At 38.8% G+C, this 19,421-nt stretch overlaps 1 protein-coding gene across 1 annotated transcript; it reads right to left on the bottom strand.

Annotated features, from left to right (window-relative positions):
• Positions 1 to 15,347: 15,347 nt before the first annotated feature.
• On the bottom strand, positions 15,348 to 15,890 carry LOC128054559 (keratin-associated protein 13-1-like). The gene has a single exon (XM_052647201.1). The coding sequence runs from the start codon at positions 15,831 to 15,833 to the stop codon at positions 15,348 to 15,350; it is 486 nt and encodes a 161-aa protein (XP_052503161.1). The 5' UTR covers positions 15,834 to 15,890.
• Positions 15,891 to 19,421: the final 3,531 nt, after the last annotated feature.

Raw genomic sequence — 19,421 nt, 5'->3', positions numbered from 1 at the left:
GTTTCCTGAGGCTTGATCATGCCTTTGTGTATGCCAAGACTCCTTCCTCATGACCTTTGCCATGGGTGGAGTTCCTCACGCTGGCCCCCGGCAAGAATACATAAATGCCGGAATGGATGAAGCACAATCTGGAATCAAGACTGCTGGGAGAAATATCAATAACCTCAGATATGCAGATGATACCACCCTGAAGGCAGAAAGTGAAGAGGAACTAAACAGCCTCTTGATGAAGGTGAAAGAGGAGAGTGAAAAAGCTAGTTTAAAACTCAGCATTCAAAAAACTAAGACAATGGCATCTGGTCCCATCACTTCATGGCAAATAGATGGAGAAACAATGGAAACAGTGACAGATTTATTTACTTAGGCTCCAAAATCACTGCAGATGGTGACTGCAGCCATGAAATTAAAAGACACTTGCTCCTTGGAGGAAAAGCTATGACAAACCTAAACAGCATATTAAAAAGCAGAGACATTACTTTGTCAACAAAGTCCCATCTAGTCAAACCTATGGTTTTTCCAGTTGTTATGTATGGATATGAGAGTTGGACCATAAAGAAGGCCAAGCACAGAAGAAATGATGTTTTTGAACTGTGGAGAAGACTCTGAGAGTCCCTTGGACTGCAAGGAGATCCAACCAGTCAATCCTAAAGGAAATCAGTCCTGAATATTCTGAATATTGGAGCTGAAGCTCCAATACTTTGCCCACCTGATGCAAAGAAACAACTCTTTAGAAAACACTCTAATGCTGGGAAAGATTGAAGGTGGGAGGACAATGGGATGACAGAGGATGAGATGGTTGGATGGCATCACTGACTCGATGGACATGAATTTGAGTAAGTTCTGGGAGTTGGTGATGGACAGAGAAGCCTGGTGTGCTGCAGTTCATGGGGTTGCAAGGAGTCAGAAATGACTGAGCAACTGAACTGAACTGAATAGTTAGGTCAAGGAATCCATAGGCATCAATTTTTTTTTTTTTTATATAAGCCACATACATCTATAGCCTAATAATAGTTAACATTTGTAGAATGATTTCTGTATTCAAGGAACAATTCTAGTTACTTCACATATCACTTTCTTCCCATCGTGATATAAATACTATCATCTCTCTTTTGCATTTAAGGAAATTCAATTTTTGAGAGGTTCTGCAAATAGCCATTAAGTATTAGAATTCAAGGTTTTAAATATACAGTGTTTCTTCTTAAATGTAGTTTAAATGAGTTCATCCTCACAGCAGACAAACTAATGTCCAAGTGAAAAATAAAATCTAAATGCTAAGGACACATTCTGAAACATGAAAATTCAGAAATTCTCTAGGTGGAGAAACCAAAGTGGGGACCAAGAATGAAGCATCCTGAAGATCAAGTGATCTCGTTATCTGGAGGGTGGCATGGGAGCTCAGGCACAGCTGTCTCACAGAACATTCCTGACTCTTTCTTCTTATTAATGGGCTTGATCCTGACAACTCTGTACTTAATATCAGATAGCTCTCCTAGTTCCATTTGCATTTTGGGAACAAGGAGTCACTGCTGATAATCTAGTTATGACTAACTAAAGATACTCACCATTCAGGATCCATGTGCCTAATAACAGACAGGAATTCTTAGGACAGCATCAGTTCTTCATGGTTTTAGCAGCTTGGAGACAATGGACCTTCATTCTCTACTCATATCAGCAAGAGTCAAAGTTCAAGAAACAAAGATAATAACTTATGGTACGCATTTGTTTCAAATTTTAAGACCAGTACACATTCGTTTCAAATTCTAAGACCATTGGGAAGCAGTTTTCTGTTTGGCATTCCCAACAGAATCATGATAGTGTCATAACTGATATTGTTACCCCCAAGAATAGAATCCGGCAGGTTAAAGGGTGTCAGGTGGAGCTTTGTTTCCCTAGCCACGTTTTCTGACTTTTTGGTATCTTTCATCACGTACTATAGTATAGATTTATATAGAATTATGCAACATAGTGTCTCATCAGGTGAGAATGCTTTCAAGGAAGGTTTGCATATTTTTAGGCTGCTTTGCTCTCATACAATATAGCAATCTGTGAATATTTAGGCTAAAAATATATTAAATTAGTTACAAATAAACTTTGGAATGCACATTTATTTTTCTTCATATTTGAGAAAGCAGTAGTTGCTTTCCTTATGCTTAAAATAGTGATGCTCTTGGAATATATTTTTAATCTCAGTAATGCAGACCAAGGATAAGATGGCTGGATGGCATCACAGACTCAATGGACGTGAGTCTGAGTGAACTCCAGGAGATGGTGATGGACAGGGAGGCCTGGTGTGCTGCGATTCATGGGGTCGCAAAGAGTCGGATACGACTGAGCAACTGAACTGAACTGAATACAGACCAAAGCCTACTGTATGCAGCTTCTTGCTAAAAGACATTCATATGTTGACCAAATATATGATAATCACACCATATATCAAGGAAATGGGCTTAGAAGACAAAGATGACTGAGACACAATACCTCTCTTAAAATCGAAACCTAAAGCCTCCTATTCTAATTACATAATTCTCATAGTTGGTCCTCATAATAGCTCAATGAATTAACTAGTGCTGTTTTCACTTTGCAGAATAAAGCATATTGATATGTTAAACAACGTGTACAAATTATTTTAATAAAACACTTTATAAAACCAGAAGGTTAAATAAAATCTCTCTGCCTTCAAATATTTCATTACCCATATCTTCTGTTTGTTAGGGTTCCCAGGTGGCTCAGTGGTAAAGAATCCACCTGCCAATGCAGGAGACACGAGTTCAATCCATGGGTTGGGAAGATCTTCTGGAGAAGGAAACAGCAACCCACTCCAGTATTCTTGCCTGGCAGATCCCATGGATGGAGGAGCCTGCTGGGTTACAGTCCGTGTACATGACTTAGTGTACATGTACATGACTCAGTGACTAAAGTCATGTAGTGACTAGTGTACATGTGCACGACTTAGTGACTAGTACAAAACTTAGTGACTTGTACATGGACACGTACAAGTCCATGTACACGACTTAGTGACTAAAATCACCACCACCAGCACTGTCTGTTTCTTAAGCCACAATAGCTAACAATAAGCTAACAAATGCTGAGAACCAAATGCATGACATAAATGTGTCGAACTTTTATTACTCAGCTCTTTAGCACTTAAGAACCTCTCTAAAATAGGATTAAAATGGAAAAGAGGATGATACTATCCCAGGCAAAGTGCTAACCCACACACCAAAAGGTACTGGGTAGAAAATGAAAAGCAAGTCATTTTAGAATTCACATCACATACTTGTCTAGAATTTGAAAGTGAAAAACTTGCTGAGTAGAATTCCATCTTGTGACTTCAGTAAAGACAGTCTTGCTGTACAAAGCATTCCTTCCCATGTGTTGACAATCGATTAAGAGAACATTTCCACATCACTCTCCCAGAATGAAGTCTGCAGCTCCTGAGGATGTGCTAAATGTGGTTTGACTGTTTGTTTTTCCTGTGTTACCTTGTGCAATAATAGACCGTGAAAAATCACCCTAAAATTGTTGAAGCGAAAGCATTTTTCAAATTTGGTTTATAAGCTGGAAAAGATGAACAATCAATGACACCATTTCACCTTGCAATATCATGGGACACAGGAAGTGTAGTCCCTTGGAATCAATTTTATAGTCAAGACATTAACCTCTGTGGTCATTTGCCCAGCAGGAAGAGTAAACTGTTAAAAACACAGAATCAGCTGCTATTCACTTCTTTTTATGATTATAAGTGTAATAACAGCTTCCTCTTCAATTACATGACTGGAGTTATTTTGCTGGTAAAGTACCATAAAGGGTGTATATCAAAAGCAAATTTAGTTATTATCCCTTTGCAGAAATTCCCTGAAATAAGAGCAATAACTCATTCCTTCCCTAGTAGCTCAGATGGTAAGTAATCCACCTGCAATGCAAGATACCCTGGTTTGATCCCTGCATCAGGAATACCTGGAGAAGGAAATGGCTACCCGCTCCAATATTCTTACTTGGAGAATCCCATGTTCAGAGGAGCCTGGCAGGCTACAGTCCATGCGGTCTCAAAGAGTTGGATGCAACTGAGTGACAGCATGTACAGGTTTTAATTAAAATTAATTTTGACTAAAATATTATCTGGACCTAAAAACTTAGAAAAACTCATGTTGTGTCTCTTTCATCTCTACAATGGAGAAGAGAGGGACAGAAACAATAATTCTCCCCTCTTCATTTGGAAATTCAGATATTCTTGCCCACGTGAGTTTGAGCAGACTCCTCTGGCCATGGGATTCTCTAGGCAAGAATACTGGAGTGAGTTGCCATGCCCTCCTCCAGGGGGTCTTCCTGACCCAGGGATCAAACACAGATCTCCTGCTTTGCAGGCAGATTCTTTATCACTGAGCCACCAGGCAAGCCCATATGTGTATAGTTCTATGTAATTGTATTTTATGTCTGTGTGCTTAGTTGCTCAGTCATGTCCAGCTCTTTGTGACCACATGGACTGTAGCCCACCAGGCTCTTCTGTCTGTGGGGATTCTCCAGGCAAGAATACTGGTGTGGGCTGCCATGCTCTCCTCCAGGGGATCTTCCCAATCCAGAAATCGAACCCAGGTCTCCCGCATTGCAGGCAGATTCTTTACCATCTGAGCCACCGGGAAACCCATATCTTATGTCTAGGTCTTCCATAACCATAGCCACAATCCAGGTGAAGAACTGTTTCATCAGTGGTTAACTTTTCAACATTAGAAAAATTGGCATTTGTAATGAATCACATACATGGGCCATCATATTGCTTTTTTATATTTAAGTGTGTTCGATTTAATTACATCTGAGGTTTTTTTAATTTATTTTTAATTGGAGGATAATTGCTCTACAATGTTTTATTGGTTTTTGCTATACATCAACCTGAACCAGCTTTAGGTATACATACGTCCCCTCCATCTTGTACTTCCCTCCCACTCCACCCCCATTGCACCCTTCTAAATTGTCACAGAGCACCAGTTTGAGCTCCTTGTGTCATAGAGCAGATTCCCACTGGCTGTCTATTTTACATATGTTAATATATATGTTTCCATGCTACTCTCTCAATTCGTCCCACCCTCTCCTTCCCCCAGTGGGTCCACAAGTCTGTTTTCTATGTCTGGGTCTCCTTTGCTGCCCTGCAAATAGGTTCATCAGTATCATCTTTCTAGATTCCATATATATGGGTTAATATATGATTTTTGGTTTTCTCTTTCTGACTAGCTTAACTCTGTATAATAGGTTCTAGGTTTATCCACTTCATTAGAACTAACTCAAATGTGTTCATTTTTATGGCTGAGTCATATTCCATTGTACATATGCACCACAATTTCTTTACCCATTTATCTGTTGATGGATATCTAGGTTGCTTCCATGTCTTAGCTATGGTAAATTGTAATAATGCTGTAATGAACATTGGGGTACATATATCTTTTTAAGTTTTCTCAGGGTATATGGCCAATAGTGGGACTGTTGGGTTATATGTTAGTTTTATTCCTAGTTTTTAGGAGAACCTCCATACTTTTCTTCAGAGTGCTGTATTAATTTACATTCCTACCAACAATGCAAGAGGGTTTCTTTTTCTCAACACCCTTTTGAGCATTTATTGTTTGTAGATTTGTTGATGATGGCCATTCTGACCCAAATGAGTTGATACCTCATTGAAGTCTTGATTTGCATTTCTCTAATAATGAGCAATGTTGAACATCTTTTCGTGTATTTATTAGCCCTCTGTATGTCTTCTTTGGAGAAATGCATGTTTAGGTCTTCTACCCACTTTTTGATTGGGGTTGTTTGTATTTTTTCTGGTATTGAGTTGCATGAGCTATTTATATATTTTGAAGATTAATCTTTTGGGTCAATTTTTTCATTTACTATTATTTTCTCCCATTCTGAGAGCTCTCTTTTTACCTTGTTTATAGTTTCCTTTGCTGTGTAAAAGCTTTTAACTAGGTCCAACTTATTTATTTTTTATTTTATTCCCATTACTCTAGCAGGTGGGTCATAAAGGATCTTGCTGTGATTTAATGTCAAAGAATGTTCTACCTATTTTTCCTCTAACAGTTTTTGGCTTCCTCTAACAGAGTTTCTGGTCTTACATTTACATCTTTAATCCATTTTGAGTTTATCTTTGTGTCCAGTGTTAGGAAGTGTTCTAATTTCAACCTTTTACACGTAGTTGTCCAGTTTTCCCAGCACCATTTATTGAAGAGACATATCTGAGGTTTTTAAAGAAAAGTCAAGCTCACAGTAGACTTCCTCAGTGGCTCTGTGTTAAAGAATCTGCCTGCAATTCAGGGCACAGACTCATTCCCTGGGTCAGGAAGATCTCCTGGAGAAGGGTATGGCAACCCACTCCAATATTCTTGCCTGGAGAATCCCATGGGCAGAGGAGCCTGGCAGGCAACAGTCCCTAGAGTCACAGAGAGTAGGACACAACTGAAGTGACTTAGCATACTTGCAAAAGTATGCTATATAGCAGTTGAGGTGATATAGCAATTGAGGTGACATGAGGGATGGAGCAGAGAAGGAAGAAAGATCAAGTCAAAGTATTGTACCAAATGTAATAATCTTTTCCTCCAGATTCAAGCAGATGCAGTGACCCTAGGAAAGCATACACTGATAAAATAGACCAGATCCTTCCATGATACAGTGTAATTTCTTTTTCTTTTTAGTTTCCACATTAAAGAAAAAATGGTGCTCACACAGTTGCAGATCATGTATTACTGTTTTACAATGAACATTACTGATTCCACATTCTGTTGTCAGAAAAAATTTCCTAGACTTTGAAATAAGGGGCATTGGAATGAATTACTCCGTAGCTTATCTAGTTCACCCTTCAGGGTATCTCTACTTGCCATTGCCTTTTTTCTCTTATATAATTCTATACATTGTAGAAAATTGACAATAATGCAGATGGTTATTGTTCATTGAAATAAAAATGATTTGTCTGCTGGAGTTCCATTGACTTTTCCCTCTTTGTACAGTGAACACTTCTCAACTCTCTTTGCAAATTCATTTCATAGGCTCTGACAGCCTATGTAAGTGTGTTCTCCGAATTCTGTTTTAAGACAGTTGTGACTTCTTAACAGTTATCCCCTTATTCATTAATGAGTTAAATAAAATACTCAGTATGTTTTGTTTTATTTGCATGAAGATCATAACTCTACTTTTTAAAAAAATTCTCTCTTAACACAGAAGGAAAATGTTTAAACATATGGAAATGTGCTTATATTATTATTTTTTATTATTCACTATTATTTTATATTGTATCATATTTTTAAACATTTTTCCTTCTGTTTTTCCCTTCCCAGTCCACGGAGAAAAATTATACTATTACAGGAGGAATTAACAGCCCATCTTTCACATGCTACTATTAACCTAGTATTATTATCATATAATATGTGGATAGGTTAGTAATGGGCTTCCAAGGTGGCTCAGTGAATAAAGAATCCTCCTACAGTACAAGAGGTGAAGAGATGTGGATTCAGCCCCTGAGGGAGGGAGATCCCCTGGAGGAGGGCATGGCAACTCGTTCCAGTACTATTGTCTGGGAAATCCCATGGACAGAGGAGCCTGACGGGTTGCAATCACTAGTGTCGTAAAGAGTCACACACGAATGAAGCAACTGGGCACACATGTGCAGGTCAGTGATGTTGGAATCTTAGGGATCGCAGTCATCAAGGACCATCTCATCTAACATGTAAGAAAAATACTCAAAGAAGTTGTGATGTGTATAAAATCAAAATCTTGCTAGTGGGAGAATCACAAATAGAACCTAACTCTTAACATACGGTTTTACTTTATTTTCTTTTTGATGACATCATTTAAAAAAAGTGAAAATTAGGAGATTTCAGAACTCTAATCTACCTGTGTGGTGGTTTAGTCACTAAGTCTTATCCTACCCTTGTGACCCTATGGACAGTAGCCTTCCAGGCTCCTCTGTCCATGGGATTCTCCAAGCAAGAATATTGCAGAGGGTTGCCATTTCCTTCATCAGGGAATCATCTCAACCCAGGAATCAAACCCAGGTCTCCTGCATTGCAGGCAGATTCTTTACCAACTGAGCTATGAGGGAAGCCCCAAATCTACCTATAGTAATCCTATATGTAACCACAGTCTTATAAGTTGAAAATAGTGTATATTTCACAGGAAAATGAATGTTTTGTAAAGCCCAGAGTATTCAAAAGACATACCAGAATATACACATTAATGACAATGTTGGTGCCAGTGAGTTAAATCTCCACAATCTTGCTTTTCTCTGTCATTTTCTACTTGCTGTATGGATCTACTTCATTGCAAAAAATAAGCCTTAAAATAAAACATCACTAAGATTTAATAACTTTCAAATGAATTAATCAAATGGTAGAGTTAATGGACAAAGATGACTTTTCTCTACGTAGATGCTGCTTGTCCTGTTATAGGGGATGTCTTAGAATAAGTACAGTTGATCCAGGGCAAAGGTGTCCAGTAAGAGACTGTTCATATTTGATGATAGAAGCTCATGTAGTCTTTTCAGAAAAAAATGAGGTCATGCAGCAGCTTATTACCTTCTTTATCTCTTCCTCTGTTTCTCTGTTAATAGATAAATATGTGTATATATAACTAATTCTGCTTGCTGAAACTAACAGCAGAAACTAACACAACATTGTAAATCAACTATACTCTAATAAAAATTAACTTAAGGAAAACAAATAAAGGGAAAGTAGGTTGGGTGGTGGAAAGAGAGCCCACAACCTACAGGGGTAACTATTGTGTCCCTAGACATAATATCATCAGCTTGGTAAGAACTATAAATGGCAGCGGTGCTTAAGTGGGATGCTTGTGACATTCAACACAGGGCATAATTGGAGATTAGAGTTATTGCAAATCAGGGCCAAGGCTAGGGTGGGGCAAGTGGAGAGCTTGGGGTACAACATGGAAAGAGGCCATTGTTTGCACAACCCTGAAGCGAGTGTACCCATAAGAATGAGACGCTTCTGTAAACCAGATTGATGGGATGGGAACAAACATAGCAAGACATTAGGAGATCAGAAGAATCCCTAAGGGGACAGGAGGGGAATCCCCAGAGCAGCCACATGTAAGCCAAGGTGAGAGCTAAGATTTCCTGCTGAGTACTCATGCCAAGTATTTTAAGCTTGAAGAGTAACTCACATTCTCTTGGAGTGTAGTTCCTCTCAAATTATAGCCTGCATCCCTAAACTCTGCCTTGTGCAAGTTGGCATTTTATTAGACTGCTAATTGCCACTGAATGAGTCCCCAGTCACATAAATAAACACACTGATTTTTCAACCCAAGAAAAACATGACCCCCCCCCCCACCCCCTGCAATCACTTCTGCATATTAAATGTGAAGGTTTATCACTGACATCTCATTACCCCAGACCCAAAGTTCAGGTCTTTTTAAACATCAGAGTTGCTTCTGTCTCTATTCCTGGACCAGTAGGGTTAGGCAATCACACTTTTAATTATTATGTAATCTCTTACTTCTCACTGCCCCCATTTAACACATCAATTTAAAAAAAAAATCTTGCAGGTTTCCGCCCTAAAACTCGCATTATATTCTCTCAAGCAATCGTGGCATTGCTTATGCAGTTGGCTCTTCCTGAAGATCTCTTCACATCCACCTTTCCCACCAAGATAATGGGAGACAATCTCTCTCTCTCTCACGAGATGTGAACTAACTCTTGGAAGGCAAAGGTCATAGTCTTTTCTAAGTTCTCCAGTGCATTTTTCATTGGAGAACTCTAGCACAAAGTTAAAGCTCAAAACATATTTAGTGAGCTGAATTCAGAACAAAGACCTGATGTCAGTGTATCAAAGAGCATTAGAGGTGGGACAGTTGTGAATGAGAAGAGTGAGCTGGAAAGGCACGTGCCCCATGTCACTCTGAGCTTTTTTGTAGCCACTGATAGATTGCAGTCTTACACACTCTGTCACCATCATCTGAACAAGTCACCCACCCAGTGTTACCTGGACCTAGAGGGGAGATATCACTGGATATCTCTTTCCTCCACCTTGGGCTGTTCTGAGTTTTAAACAATTCTCTCTGCCCATCACTGCTCTGTGGGCTGGGTGACTTCCTTTGCTTGAGGTTAAGCTCAGTTCACTCAGTCACGTCCAACTCTTTGCAACGCCATGTACTGCAGCACGCCAGGCTTCCCTGTCCATCACAAATGCCTGGAACTTGCTCAAACTCATGTCCACCTAGTCACTGATACTACCTAACCATCTAATCTTCTGTTGTCCCCATCACTTCCCACTTTCAATCTTGCCCAGCATCAGGGTTTTTTCCAATGAGACAGTTTTTCACATCAAGTGGCCAAAGTACTGGAGCTTCAGTTTCAGCATCAGTCCTTCCAATGAATATTCAGGACTGATTTCCTTTGGGATTGACTGGTTGGATCTCCTTGCAGTCCAAGGGACTCTCAAGAGTCTTCTCCAACACCACAGCTCAAAAGCATCAATTCTTTGGCACTCAGGTTTCTTTACAGTCCAACTCTCATATCCATACATGACTACTGGTAAAACCATAGCCTTGATTAGATGGACCTTTGTTGGCAAAGGAATGTCTCTGCTTTTTAATATGCTGTGTAGGTTGGTCATAGCTTTTCTTCCAAGGAGCAAGCATCTTTTAATTCCATGGCTGCAATCACCATATGCAGTGATTTTGGAGACCAAAATAAATAAATAAAGTCTGTCACTGTTTTCACTGTCTCTCCATCTATTTGCCATGAAGTGATGGGACCAGATGCCATGATCCTAGTTTTTTGAATGTTGAGTTTTAAGTGAACATTTCCATGCTCCTTTTTCACTTTCATCAAGAGGCTCTTTAGTTCTTCTTCACTTTCTGCCATAAAGGTGGTGTCATCTGCAGATCTGAGGTTATTGGAGGTTACTGACATTTCTCCTGGCAATCTTGACTCCAGCTTGTGCTTCATACAGCCCGACATTTTGAATGATGTACTCTGCATATAAGTTAAATAAGCAGAGTGACAATATACAGCCTTGATGTACTCCTTTCCCTATTTGGAACCAGTCTGTTGTTTCATGTCTGGTTCTAACTGTTGATTCCTGACCTGCATACAGATTTCTCAGGAAGCAGGTCAGGTGGTATGGTATTCCCATCTCTTCAAGAATTTTCCACAGTTTGTTGTGATACACACAGTGAAAGGCTTTGGCATAGTCAATAAAGCAGAAATAGATGGTTTTCTGGAATTATCTTGCTTTTTCTATGATCCAATGCATGTTGACAATTTGATCTCTGGTTCCTCTGGCTTTTCAAAATCCAGCTTGAACATCTGGAAGTTCATGGTTCACATATTGTTGAAGCTCGGCTTGGATAATTTTGAGCATTACTTTACTAGCTTGTGAAGTGAGTGCAATTGTGTGGTAGTTTGAGCATTCTTTTACATTGCCTTTCTTTGGGATTGGAATGAAAACTGACCTTTTCCAGTCCTGTGGCCACTGCTGAGTTTTCAAGTTTGCTGGCATATTGACTTCAGCACTTTAATATCTTTTAGGATTTGAAATAGCTCAAGAGGAATTCCATCACCTCCACCAGCTTTGTTTGTAGTGATTCTTCCTAAGGCCCACTTGACTTTGCATTCCAGGCTGTCTGGCTCCAGGTGAGTGATCACACCATTGTGATTAGCTGGATCATGAAGTTCAGTTCAGTTCAGTTCAGTTCAGTCGCTCAGTCGTGTCCGACTCTTTGCGACCCCATGAATCGCAGCATGCTGGGCCTCCCTGTTCACCACCATCTCCCGGAGTTCACTCAGACTCACATTTATCGAGTCCGCGATGCCATCCAGCCATCTCATCCTCGGTCGTTCCCTTCTCCTCCTGCCCTCAATCCTTCCCACCATCAGAGTCCTTTCCAATAAGTCAACTCTTCTCATGAGGTGGCCGAAGTACTGGAGTTTCAGCTTTAGCATCATTCCTTCCAAAGAAATCCCAGAGTTGATCTCCTTCAGAATGGACTGGTTGGATCTCCTTGCAGTCCGAGGGACTCTCAAGAGTCTTCTCCAGCACCACAGTTCAAAAGCATCAATTCTTCGGCACTCAGCCTTCTCCACAGTCCAACTCTCACATCCATAAATGACCACAGGAAAAACCATATCTTTTTATAATTCTTCTGTATATTCTTGCCACCTCTTCTTAATATCTTCTGCTTCTCTTAGGTCCATACTGTTTCTGTCTTTTATTGAACCCATCTTTACATGAAATGTTCCCTTGGTATCTCTAATTTTCTTGAAGAGATCTCTAGTCTTTCCTATTCTATTGTTTTCCTCTTTCTTTGCATTGATCACTGAGGAAGGCTTTCTTATCTCTCTGCTATTCTTTGGAACTCTGCACTTAATGAGTATGTCTTTCCTTTACTTCTTTGCCTTTAGCTTCTCTTCTTTTCTCAGCTATTTGTAAGACCTCCTCAGACAACCATTTTGCCTTTTTGTATTTCTGTTTCTTGGGGATGATCTTGATCACAGCTTCCTGTACAAAGTCACAAACCTCCATCTATAGTTCTTCAAGCACTCTGTCTATTAGATCTAATCTCTTGATCTATTTATCACTATAAACATAAGAGACTTGATTTAGGTCATACCTGAATGGTCTAGCGGTTTTCCCTACTTCTTCAATTTGAGTCTGAATTTGACAATAAGGAGCTCATGATCTGAGCCTCAGTCAGTTCCTGGTCTTGTTTTTGCTGACTCTGTAGAGCTTGTCCAACTTTGGCTGCAAAGAATGTAATCAATCTGATTTCAGTATTGACCATCTGGTGATGTCCATGTGTAGAGCCTTCTCTTGTGTTGTTCGAAGAGGGATTTTGCTATGACTAGTGCATTTCCTTGGCAAAACTCTGTTAGCCTTTGACCTGCTTCATTTTGTACTCCAAGGCCAACTTTGCCTGTTACTCCAGGTATCTCATCACTTCTTACTTTTGCAGTCCCCTATGATGAAAAGGACACTTTTGGGGGGGTTAGTTCTAGAAGGTCTTGTAGGTCTTCACAGAACAGTTCAATTTCAGCTTCTTCTGTGTTACTGGTTGGGGCATAGATTTTGATTACTGTGATATTAAACATCTTGCCTCAGAAATGGACAGAGATCATTCTGCCATGCTTGAGATTCCACCCAAGTACTGCATTTTGGACAGTTTTGTTGACTATGAGGGCTACTCCATTTCTTCTAAGGAATTCTTTCCCACAGTAGTAGATATAATCGTCATCTGAGTTAAATTCTCCCATTCCAGTCCATTTTAGTTCACTGATCCCTAAAATGTCAATGTTTACTCTGGCCATCTCCTGTTTGACCACTTCCAATTTACATTGATTCATGGACCTAACATTCCCAGTTCCTATGTAGTATTGTTCTTTATAGCATCAGACCTTACTTCCATCACCAGTCAAATCCACAACTGGCTATTGTTCACTTTGGCTTTCTCTTCATTCTTTCTGGAGTTTTTCCTCTGCTCTTCTCCAGTAGCATATTGGGCACCTGCCAACATGGCAGTTCATCTTTCAGTGTCCTATCTTTTTGCCTTTTCATACTGTTTATGGGGTTCTCATGATTGAGGTTAGAAGCCTCTAGTTCAATTACATTTGTTGAATGTGTTCCTAAGGCCTTCTCATGAGCCACATGACTGTTTTCCCTTTGAATTTGTTTCCCAGTGGTGTCTTTAGTCCACATGTTACTCATTCCACATTACTTGAAGAAGAATTATTTCTCAATGCCAGTGCCAAAAATTCAGACTCACAGGGTCTTTTTGTCTTACTAATAAAAAATTTAAATTCCTGTTTATACAAAAGTCAATGAGTAACTCTGCATCTAGATGACACATTACTATTAATTATAACTCTTTGGATGTGAGTAACAGAAATCTTATTTTATTTTAATTAGTTTAAACCAAAAGAAGACTTTATTGGCCAATATAATCAAGGTGCATAAAAGATAGGTAAATCTGGCTTAAAGGATGCTGGGAACAGAGGCTCCTGAATTGGCAGAAACTTTTGTGTCCCACTTCTTTGTATGTTTTTCTTTCTTTTCTTTTTCTTTTCTTTTTTTTTTTAAAATTTCCTGTCTCTTGAGAAGATTTCCCTGAACAGATGACGTGGTTCCTGAATTCCTGTGGTAAGCCATGATTATTTCCAATTTAGGAGAAAAGAGGCCCCCTTTTTCCAGATTCACTTAGAAAAAATCCGAGGAAGAGGGAAGACAAATTAATAAACAGTCATAGCACATGATTGGAGCAAATGGTAATGATAGTTATTTTCCCACTCATGAAGAGTTATTACTAAATGTATTATGAACAGTTTTAACTGAATTCTGACCCTACATTTAGCTCTGAGACAAAAAACTTGCTCAAATTAAAATAAACTCGAAGTGTGCTCTGTCTCAGACCTGAGTAGACCTCCCTCCCTCTCTCTTTCACACAAACACACCTAATAATCCATTCCCTATTTATTTAAAGACAACCATAATGGCAACGAACTCCAGTACTCTTGCCTGGAGAATCCCATGGACAGAGGAGCCTGGGGGCCTACAGTCCATGGGGTTGCAAAGAGTCAGACACTACTGAAGCGACTTCGCACTCACGCACATAATGTCCTTCAACCCATGGTACTTTATCTTTTCTCTCTTGGAAACCAATGCATCAGATTTATACAAATATTTGATATAATATATTTTATAAATATTTCATCACCATAAATGACATCTTCTGGACAAACTCTAAACCAGTTCTGATTTGAAAATGTAAAATCAAAATCAAATATGGATGTCAGCACAAGGTGTCCTCCTAGAAAGCACAATGAGAATATTTGCTCCACTATGAGCACACTTTCAATTAAAAAAAAAAAAAAAAGCCCTACCAGATTTGATGGTGGAAGACATGCACACTTATTAGCCCTTAGGCAGTGGAATACACAAAGAATTTCCCATATAGCAGGCCTGATACCATTTCCTGGGGAAATACAAATCCATTCCTAGGGAAAAGACTTTGAGGGTCTGGAGCCCCAAAGATAGATTATAAATCAAACTTAAAACCAAAACAGAACAATGAAAACATCAGATGCAAGAGTGAATGAATTTATTAGGTGAAGCAAAGCTGGATTTCCATGCATTTTGTAAGAAAAGTTTATGTAATTCTGAATCAATTGTTTCAACAAAATTACAGATTTGAACTCAATATTTTGGTTATTAATTTCACTGAAAGGATTAGTCAATCAGTGTTTGACACTAGAGAAACGATGAGATGCTGGTGGTGAGAGGGGTTAGCTAACATTTCTGAAAGAGGCTATGGTAGCTGTAAGTAGAGACTGAAACGTTTTGCTCAGAAGTTCTGGAAATTCAACAAGTTGACCTACGGAAGTTTGATCTACAGATTGGCCTATAGCAAGAAGACTGGCAGCTCCTAGAAGCCAAGTAGGCTGGGTGGTAGAACCTGGATCCACACCTCAGGGAAGGGAAGCCATGAATTCCATAACCCAGCAGTCTGAAGACTCTGGATCCACAGCCCACTCTGGATCCACAGTCCAGAGAGTAGCAGCTTCTAGATCCATAACCCAGGGAGCAGCCTCTAATAGACCCACATCCAGGAGAACCAGAATAAGTTATCTGGAAGGGACTGCAGAGAGTGGAGGTCCTTGGATGGTAGCTGGACGTCTGACAGGGCTTGAACACCACACGGGTGGGCCGGCAGATCCTGGGAGAACAGAGGTCAGTCCTGTAGACCAGGTTTCTGGGGAAGGAGGAGCCACAGGAGAAGCCTGGGTAGCGCAGGTGGACCCCGAGGGAGCGGGAGGAGAAGCTTCCAGAACAGCATTTGTAGGACATGTTGACAGGAGATGTGAGATCAGCTGAGTTACACGGAGGACACTCTCTGAGCTTCAATGTCAATGACCTGGACTTCGAGTGTGTATATATACTCTTAGACCTGGATGCGTCACTGTGAAGAAAGATGGTTCCCCTTCTTTGCTCACCATTTCTTACAGGCATACCGCCCTAAGTTATTGCTTAAATGTATCACGTCTTCACATACTTAATCATGCTTTAATCACGCTGATAGAAATAAACTACTCAGTTTCTTTCCCCTGGAAATTGACGTGACTTGACTTCCAAAATTATTGGTCATCACATCTCCAAATAGCCCCTCCCACTTTTCATTCACGTGTGCACTTATGTCCTGTTCCTACCAGGTAATCTTACATACATTTTCCTTCACTTCTAGTAGGTTATTGTTCAAAATCATTTCATGTCTTCTTCAAAAACATATGATAAGGATTTCTCCAAATACTAACTATATTCAATGGTCTTACCGATCTATCAGTTGGAACTTTTTTCTATTTCTAATTCATATAATTTTTGAAGAATATGAAAAATATGTTTACATACACATATGTGCATAACTGAATCACTTTTTCTGTACACTTGAAATTAGCAGAACACTTTAAATTATCCTTCAGTAAAAATCCATGAAATTCTTGATATCCATTAATTTGGCTTAATTAAACCAGTTCATTGGCAAAATTTTCATCCTACCTTTTCTGTGATACCCTTGACTTTCTCACATCTGAGTTCATGATCAGTATTAAGGGACAAAGACAGCCATCCTTGGTGTTCAGGCCAATAAACTGCTTTAAAAAGAATGGAAGCTTAAAACATTTCCTTAGATGATATTATTTTAAGAAACAATAAATATAACTCTGTGAGAGAGACCTTGAATAAAGTGTGTGCTAGATTTGAACATCTTCATGTACCACCTGATACATCTGTCTGGTAGTAAAGTTCCAAGGAAAGTTAACATTTCCTGCAACAACTAACTTGAAGTATTAGAGCTACATGAGTCTTTACCATCCACTGATCAATCTACACATAAAAAAACATTGTCCTAGAGAGGTTTAATAACTTTCCTTTAATAACTCAGTGCCTGAAAAAAATTGAAGTTTAGACCTTGATCTCCGTATACTGAGTCAAGATTCAAACACTGCAAAGATAAAAGCAAATTCAACTTTAACCTGTCTCATAAATGAAGCTACTAAGCTTACTTACACTAAGATATAAATGCCTGATAAAGGCTTATTTACTTCTCCTAAGAATATTTGCATTGGATAGTGTCCAAGAGAGAATTCCATGCATCCCTCGTCTTTATACATTTAAAGTATATTTGACTTTCTAGCCTAAGAAAGAGAAAAAAATCCTGTGCAATCTATACTTAGATTAATGGGTAAAAAAAGAAAGAAAAAGAAGAAGAAAAAGGACTTTTTAAAATCTGGTGTGTTCCCATTTGTCTTCTTTTGAATCTAACATTTTATTTGATTGAACTAAGGGAAATAGCATTCACAGCTGTCATTGAAAAGAAAGCTCCCTAACTACCTGAAAATTAAGTTGCTTTATTCCAAAGCACGCTGCTTCAGAGCACTTAGTTACTTTGTTTTATGATTATCTCTCCCATGCAGAATCCAAAGTGTAGCATGCATCACATGAAGTGCCCTTGTGCAATACTTAAACCATCACTCTGATTCACAGAAGTAAAATAATGCTTTATGAATGGATACCTATTAAATTTGTTAAAGATGTATGTGTCACTCTCAACATATGGGATTCTTTATTGTGCCAGCCTTTAACTTCTTTGGGATGGATAATGTTTATATATTTCTATTAATAGTTGGTTTCTGCTTAAAAAAAGAGAGATGTTCTAATATGCATATGTTCTTGCTTTTTCAGGCCAGCTCTCTGTGTTTGGGAATTAAAATGAAAATGACTCAGGAATAAGTCAATTTCAATTAACATCCCCTCAACCCATTCCTAATAGGTTAACACTTTTCATTAGAGTTATTTGTGTACATTGTACAAGTGCTAATTATTAACTCATAAATGCTAATAAATGTGTCCCTCTGAAAGTCGGAAAAGGCAAAACAAACTAGAGTAGCTTTAATAGTTCAGAAGTACATCCTGGAACTAATAAAATACGCTGTGTGCTTTGTATGCACAGGCAAATGTTTAAGAGAAGAAAAAAAAATCACTCTCTGGATAAATCAGAGGGAAAATGCAATATTGGAAAACTTTTTTATGAGAAATAGAGGAATACCAACATTACGTAGAATAGAACACATTTTAGAGTACCCACTAGTCATAAGTAGCTTATGATCTGAATGACTTAAATAGTGATGGTTTTTCTAAGTGTCAAAAATGACAGTCTCTTTTACAATGTGCTTTCAGCCATTTTTGAATACCTTTCCTCTACTAGGCAGTAGTAGAAAGAATGAAAATCCATGTGCTCCATCCTATACCTTTTTCCCTTCCTGTTCACTTTTTCTCTGCATCCTCAAAATTGCCTTTTCTAGACCTAAAGGATCTTTGCATTGCCCCTTCACCAAAGGCTCTTCTTAACAACTAAGATGTTTTTTAAATTTTTATAGTTTTTTCTTTGTTTCCAATTTTTATTCATCTTCTTTCTTTTTTTTTTTTTTTTTTTAATAATTTTTTGGCCTTATCAGGAGGCATATGGGATCTTATTCCCCTGACCAGGGGTGGAACCCTGGCCCCCTGCAGTGGAAAAGTGGAGTCTTAACCACTGGACCACCCTGGAAATCCCTTCACTAACAGCTTAAACTTTCTTACCAGAGGGTGATCTGCCTGTTAAGCACTATTGCTAGGTATGGGCTGAAAGACCATTTCTGGGTAAAGAACTTGAGATAAACCACTTTCTTTTCCAGAGGGCATTCTGCTTCATTGTTAGAATTCTTCTTAGTACTGGTACTCCTCTTGTATGACTACAGCTTTTTCCTGCTTCATATTGACCCAGCTTACATCTTCAGAACTGCATCATCCATAACTTTTAATTGAAGTGAAAAGGCCAGAGTAGCTGACTTCTAAAGGGTTCTGCTTACAGACCTCTCTGATTTTTTACACTTGGATTTACCCATTGAAAAGTAACAAAACATCTTAAAAAAAAAATAAAGTAATGCTAATATAACTTCCCTCTTTCAGAGGTTCATTCAAATCAAGTTTTATCATTTATCTTTATTTAAAAAAAATTTTTAAGAGAACAAGCATCTTTGGAATCTTATTAAGCTTGACAGCTTCAAAATAGAATACATGCTCCAGTTGAAAGGACACCCCAGTTGACTTAACACCATCACTTTTTATGGATATAAAAAGTGGACTTTTTAACAGCCACAGTTCTACCTCACTTCCCCTTGGTGCCACATTGAGCAGTGTGTGACTAACAGGGCAGAAGGGAGTGATAGGTTTCACCTTGTATTTGAAGGGAAGATCAATCCCTGGGTGTTGGATGGATCATTAAACTGGTAGAGGCAAGTGGAAGTGTTTCCAAAACTTAGTTTTCAAATCTCCATCTTGAAAAATTTTAAAGATGGAGATAATCTGGAAAAAAATTCTTAAGGGGCCAGAAAAGGAATT

The sequence above is a fragment of the Budorcas taxicolor genome, chromosome 1, assembly GCF_023091745.1.
Source record: "Budorcas taxicolor isolate Tak-1 chromosome 1, Takin1.1, whole genome shotgun sequence".
Lineage (NCBI taxonomy): Eukaryota > Metazoa > Chordata > Mammalia > Artiodactyla > Bovidae > Budorcas > Budorcas taxicolor.
This window is presented reverse-complemented; position numbering and strand designations above follow the sequence as displayed.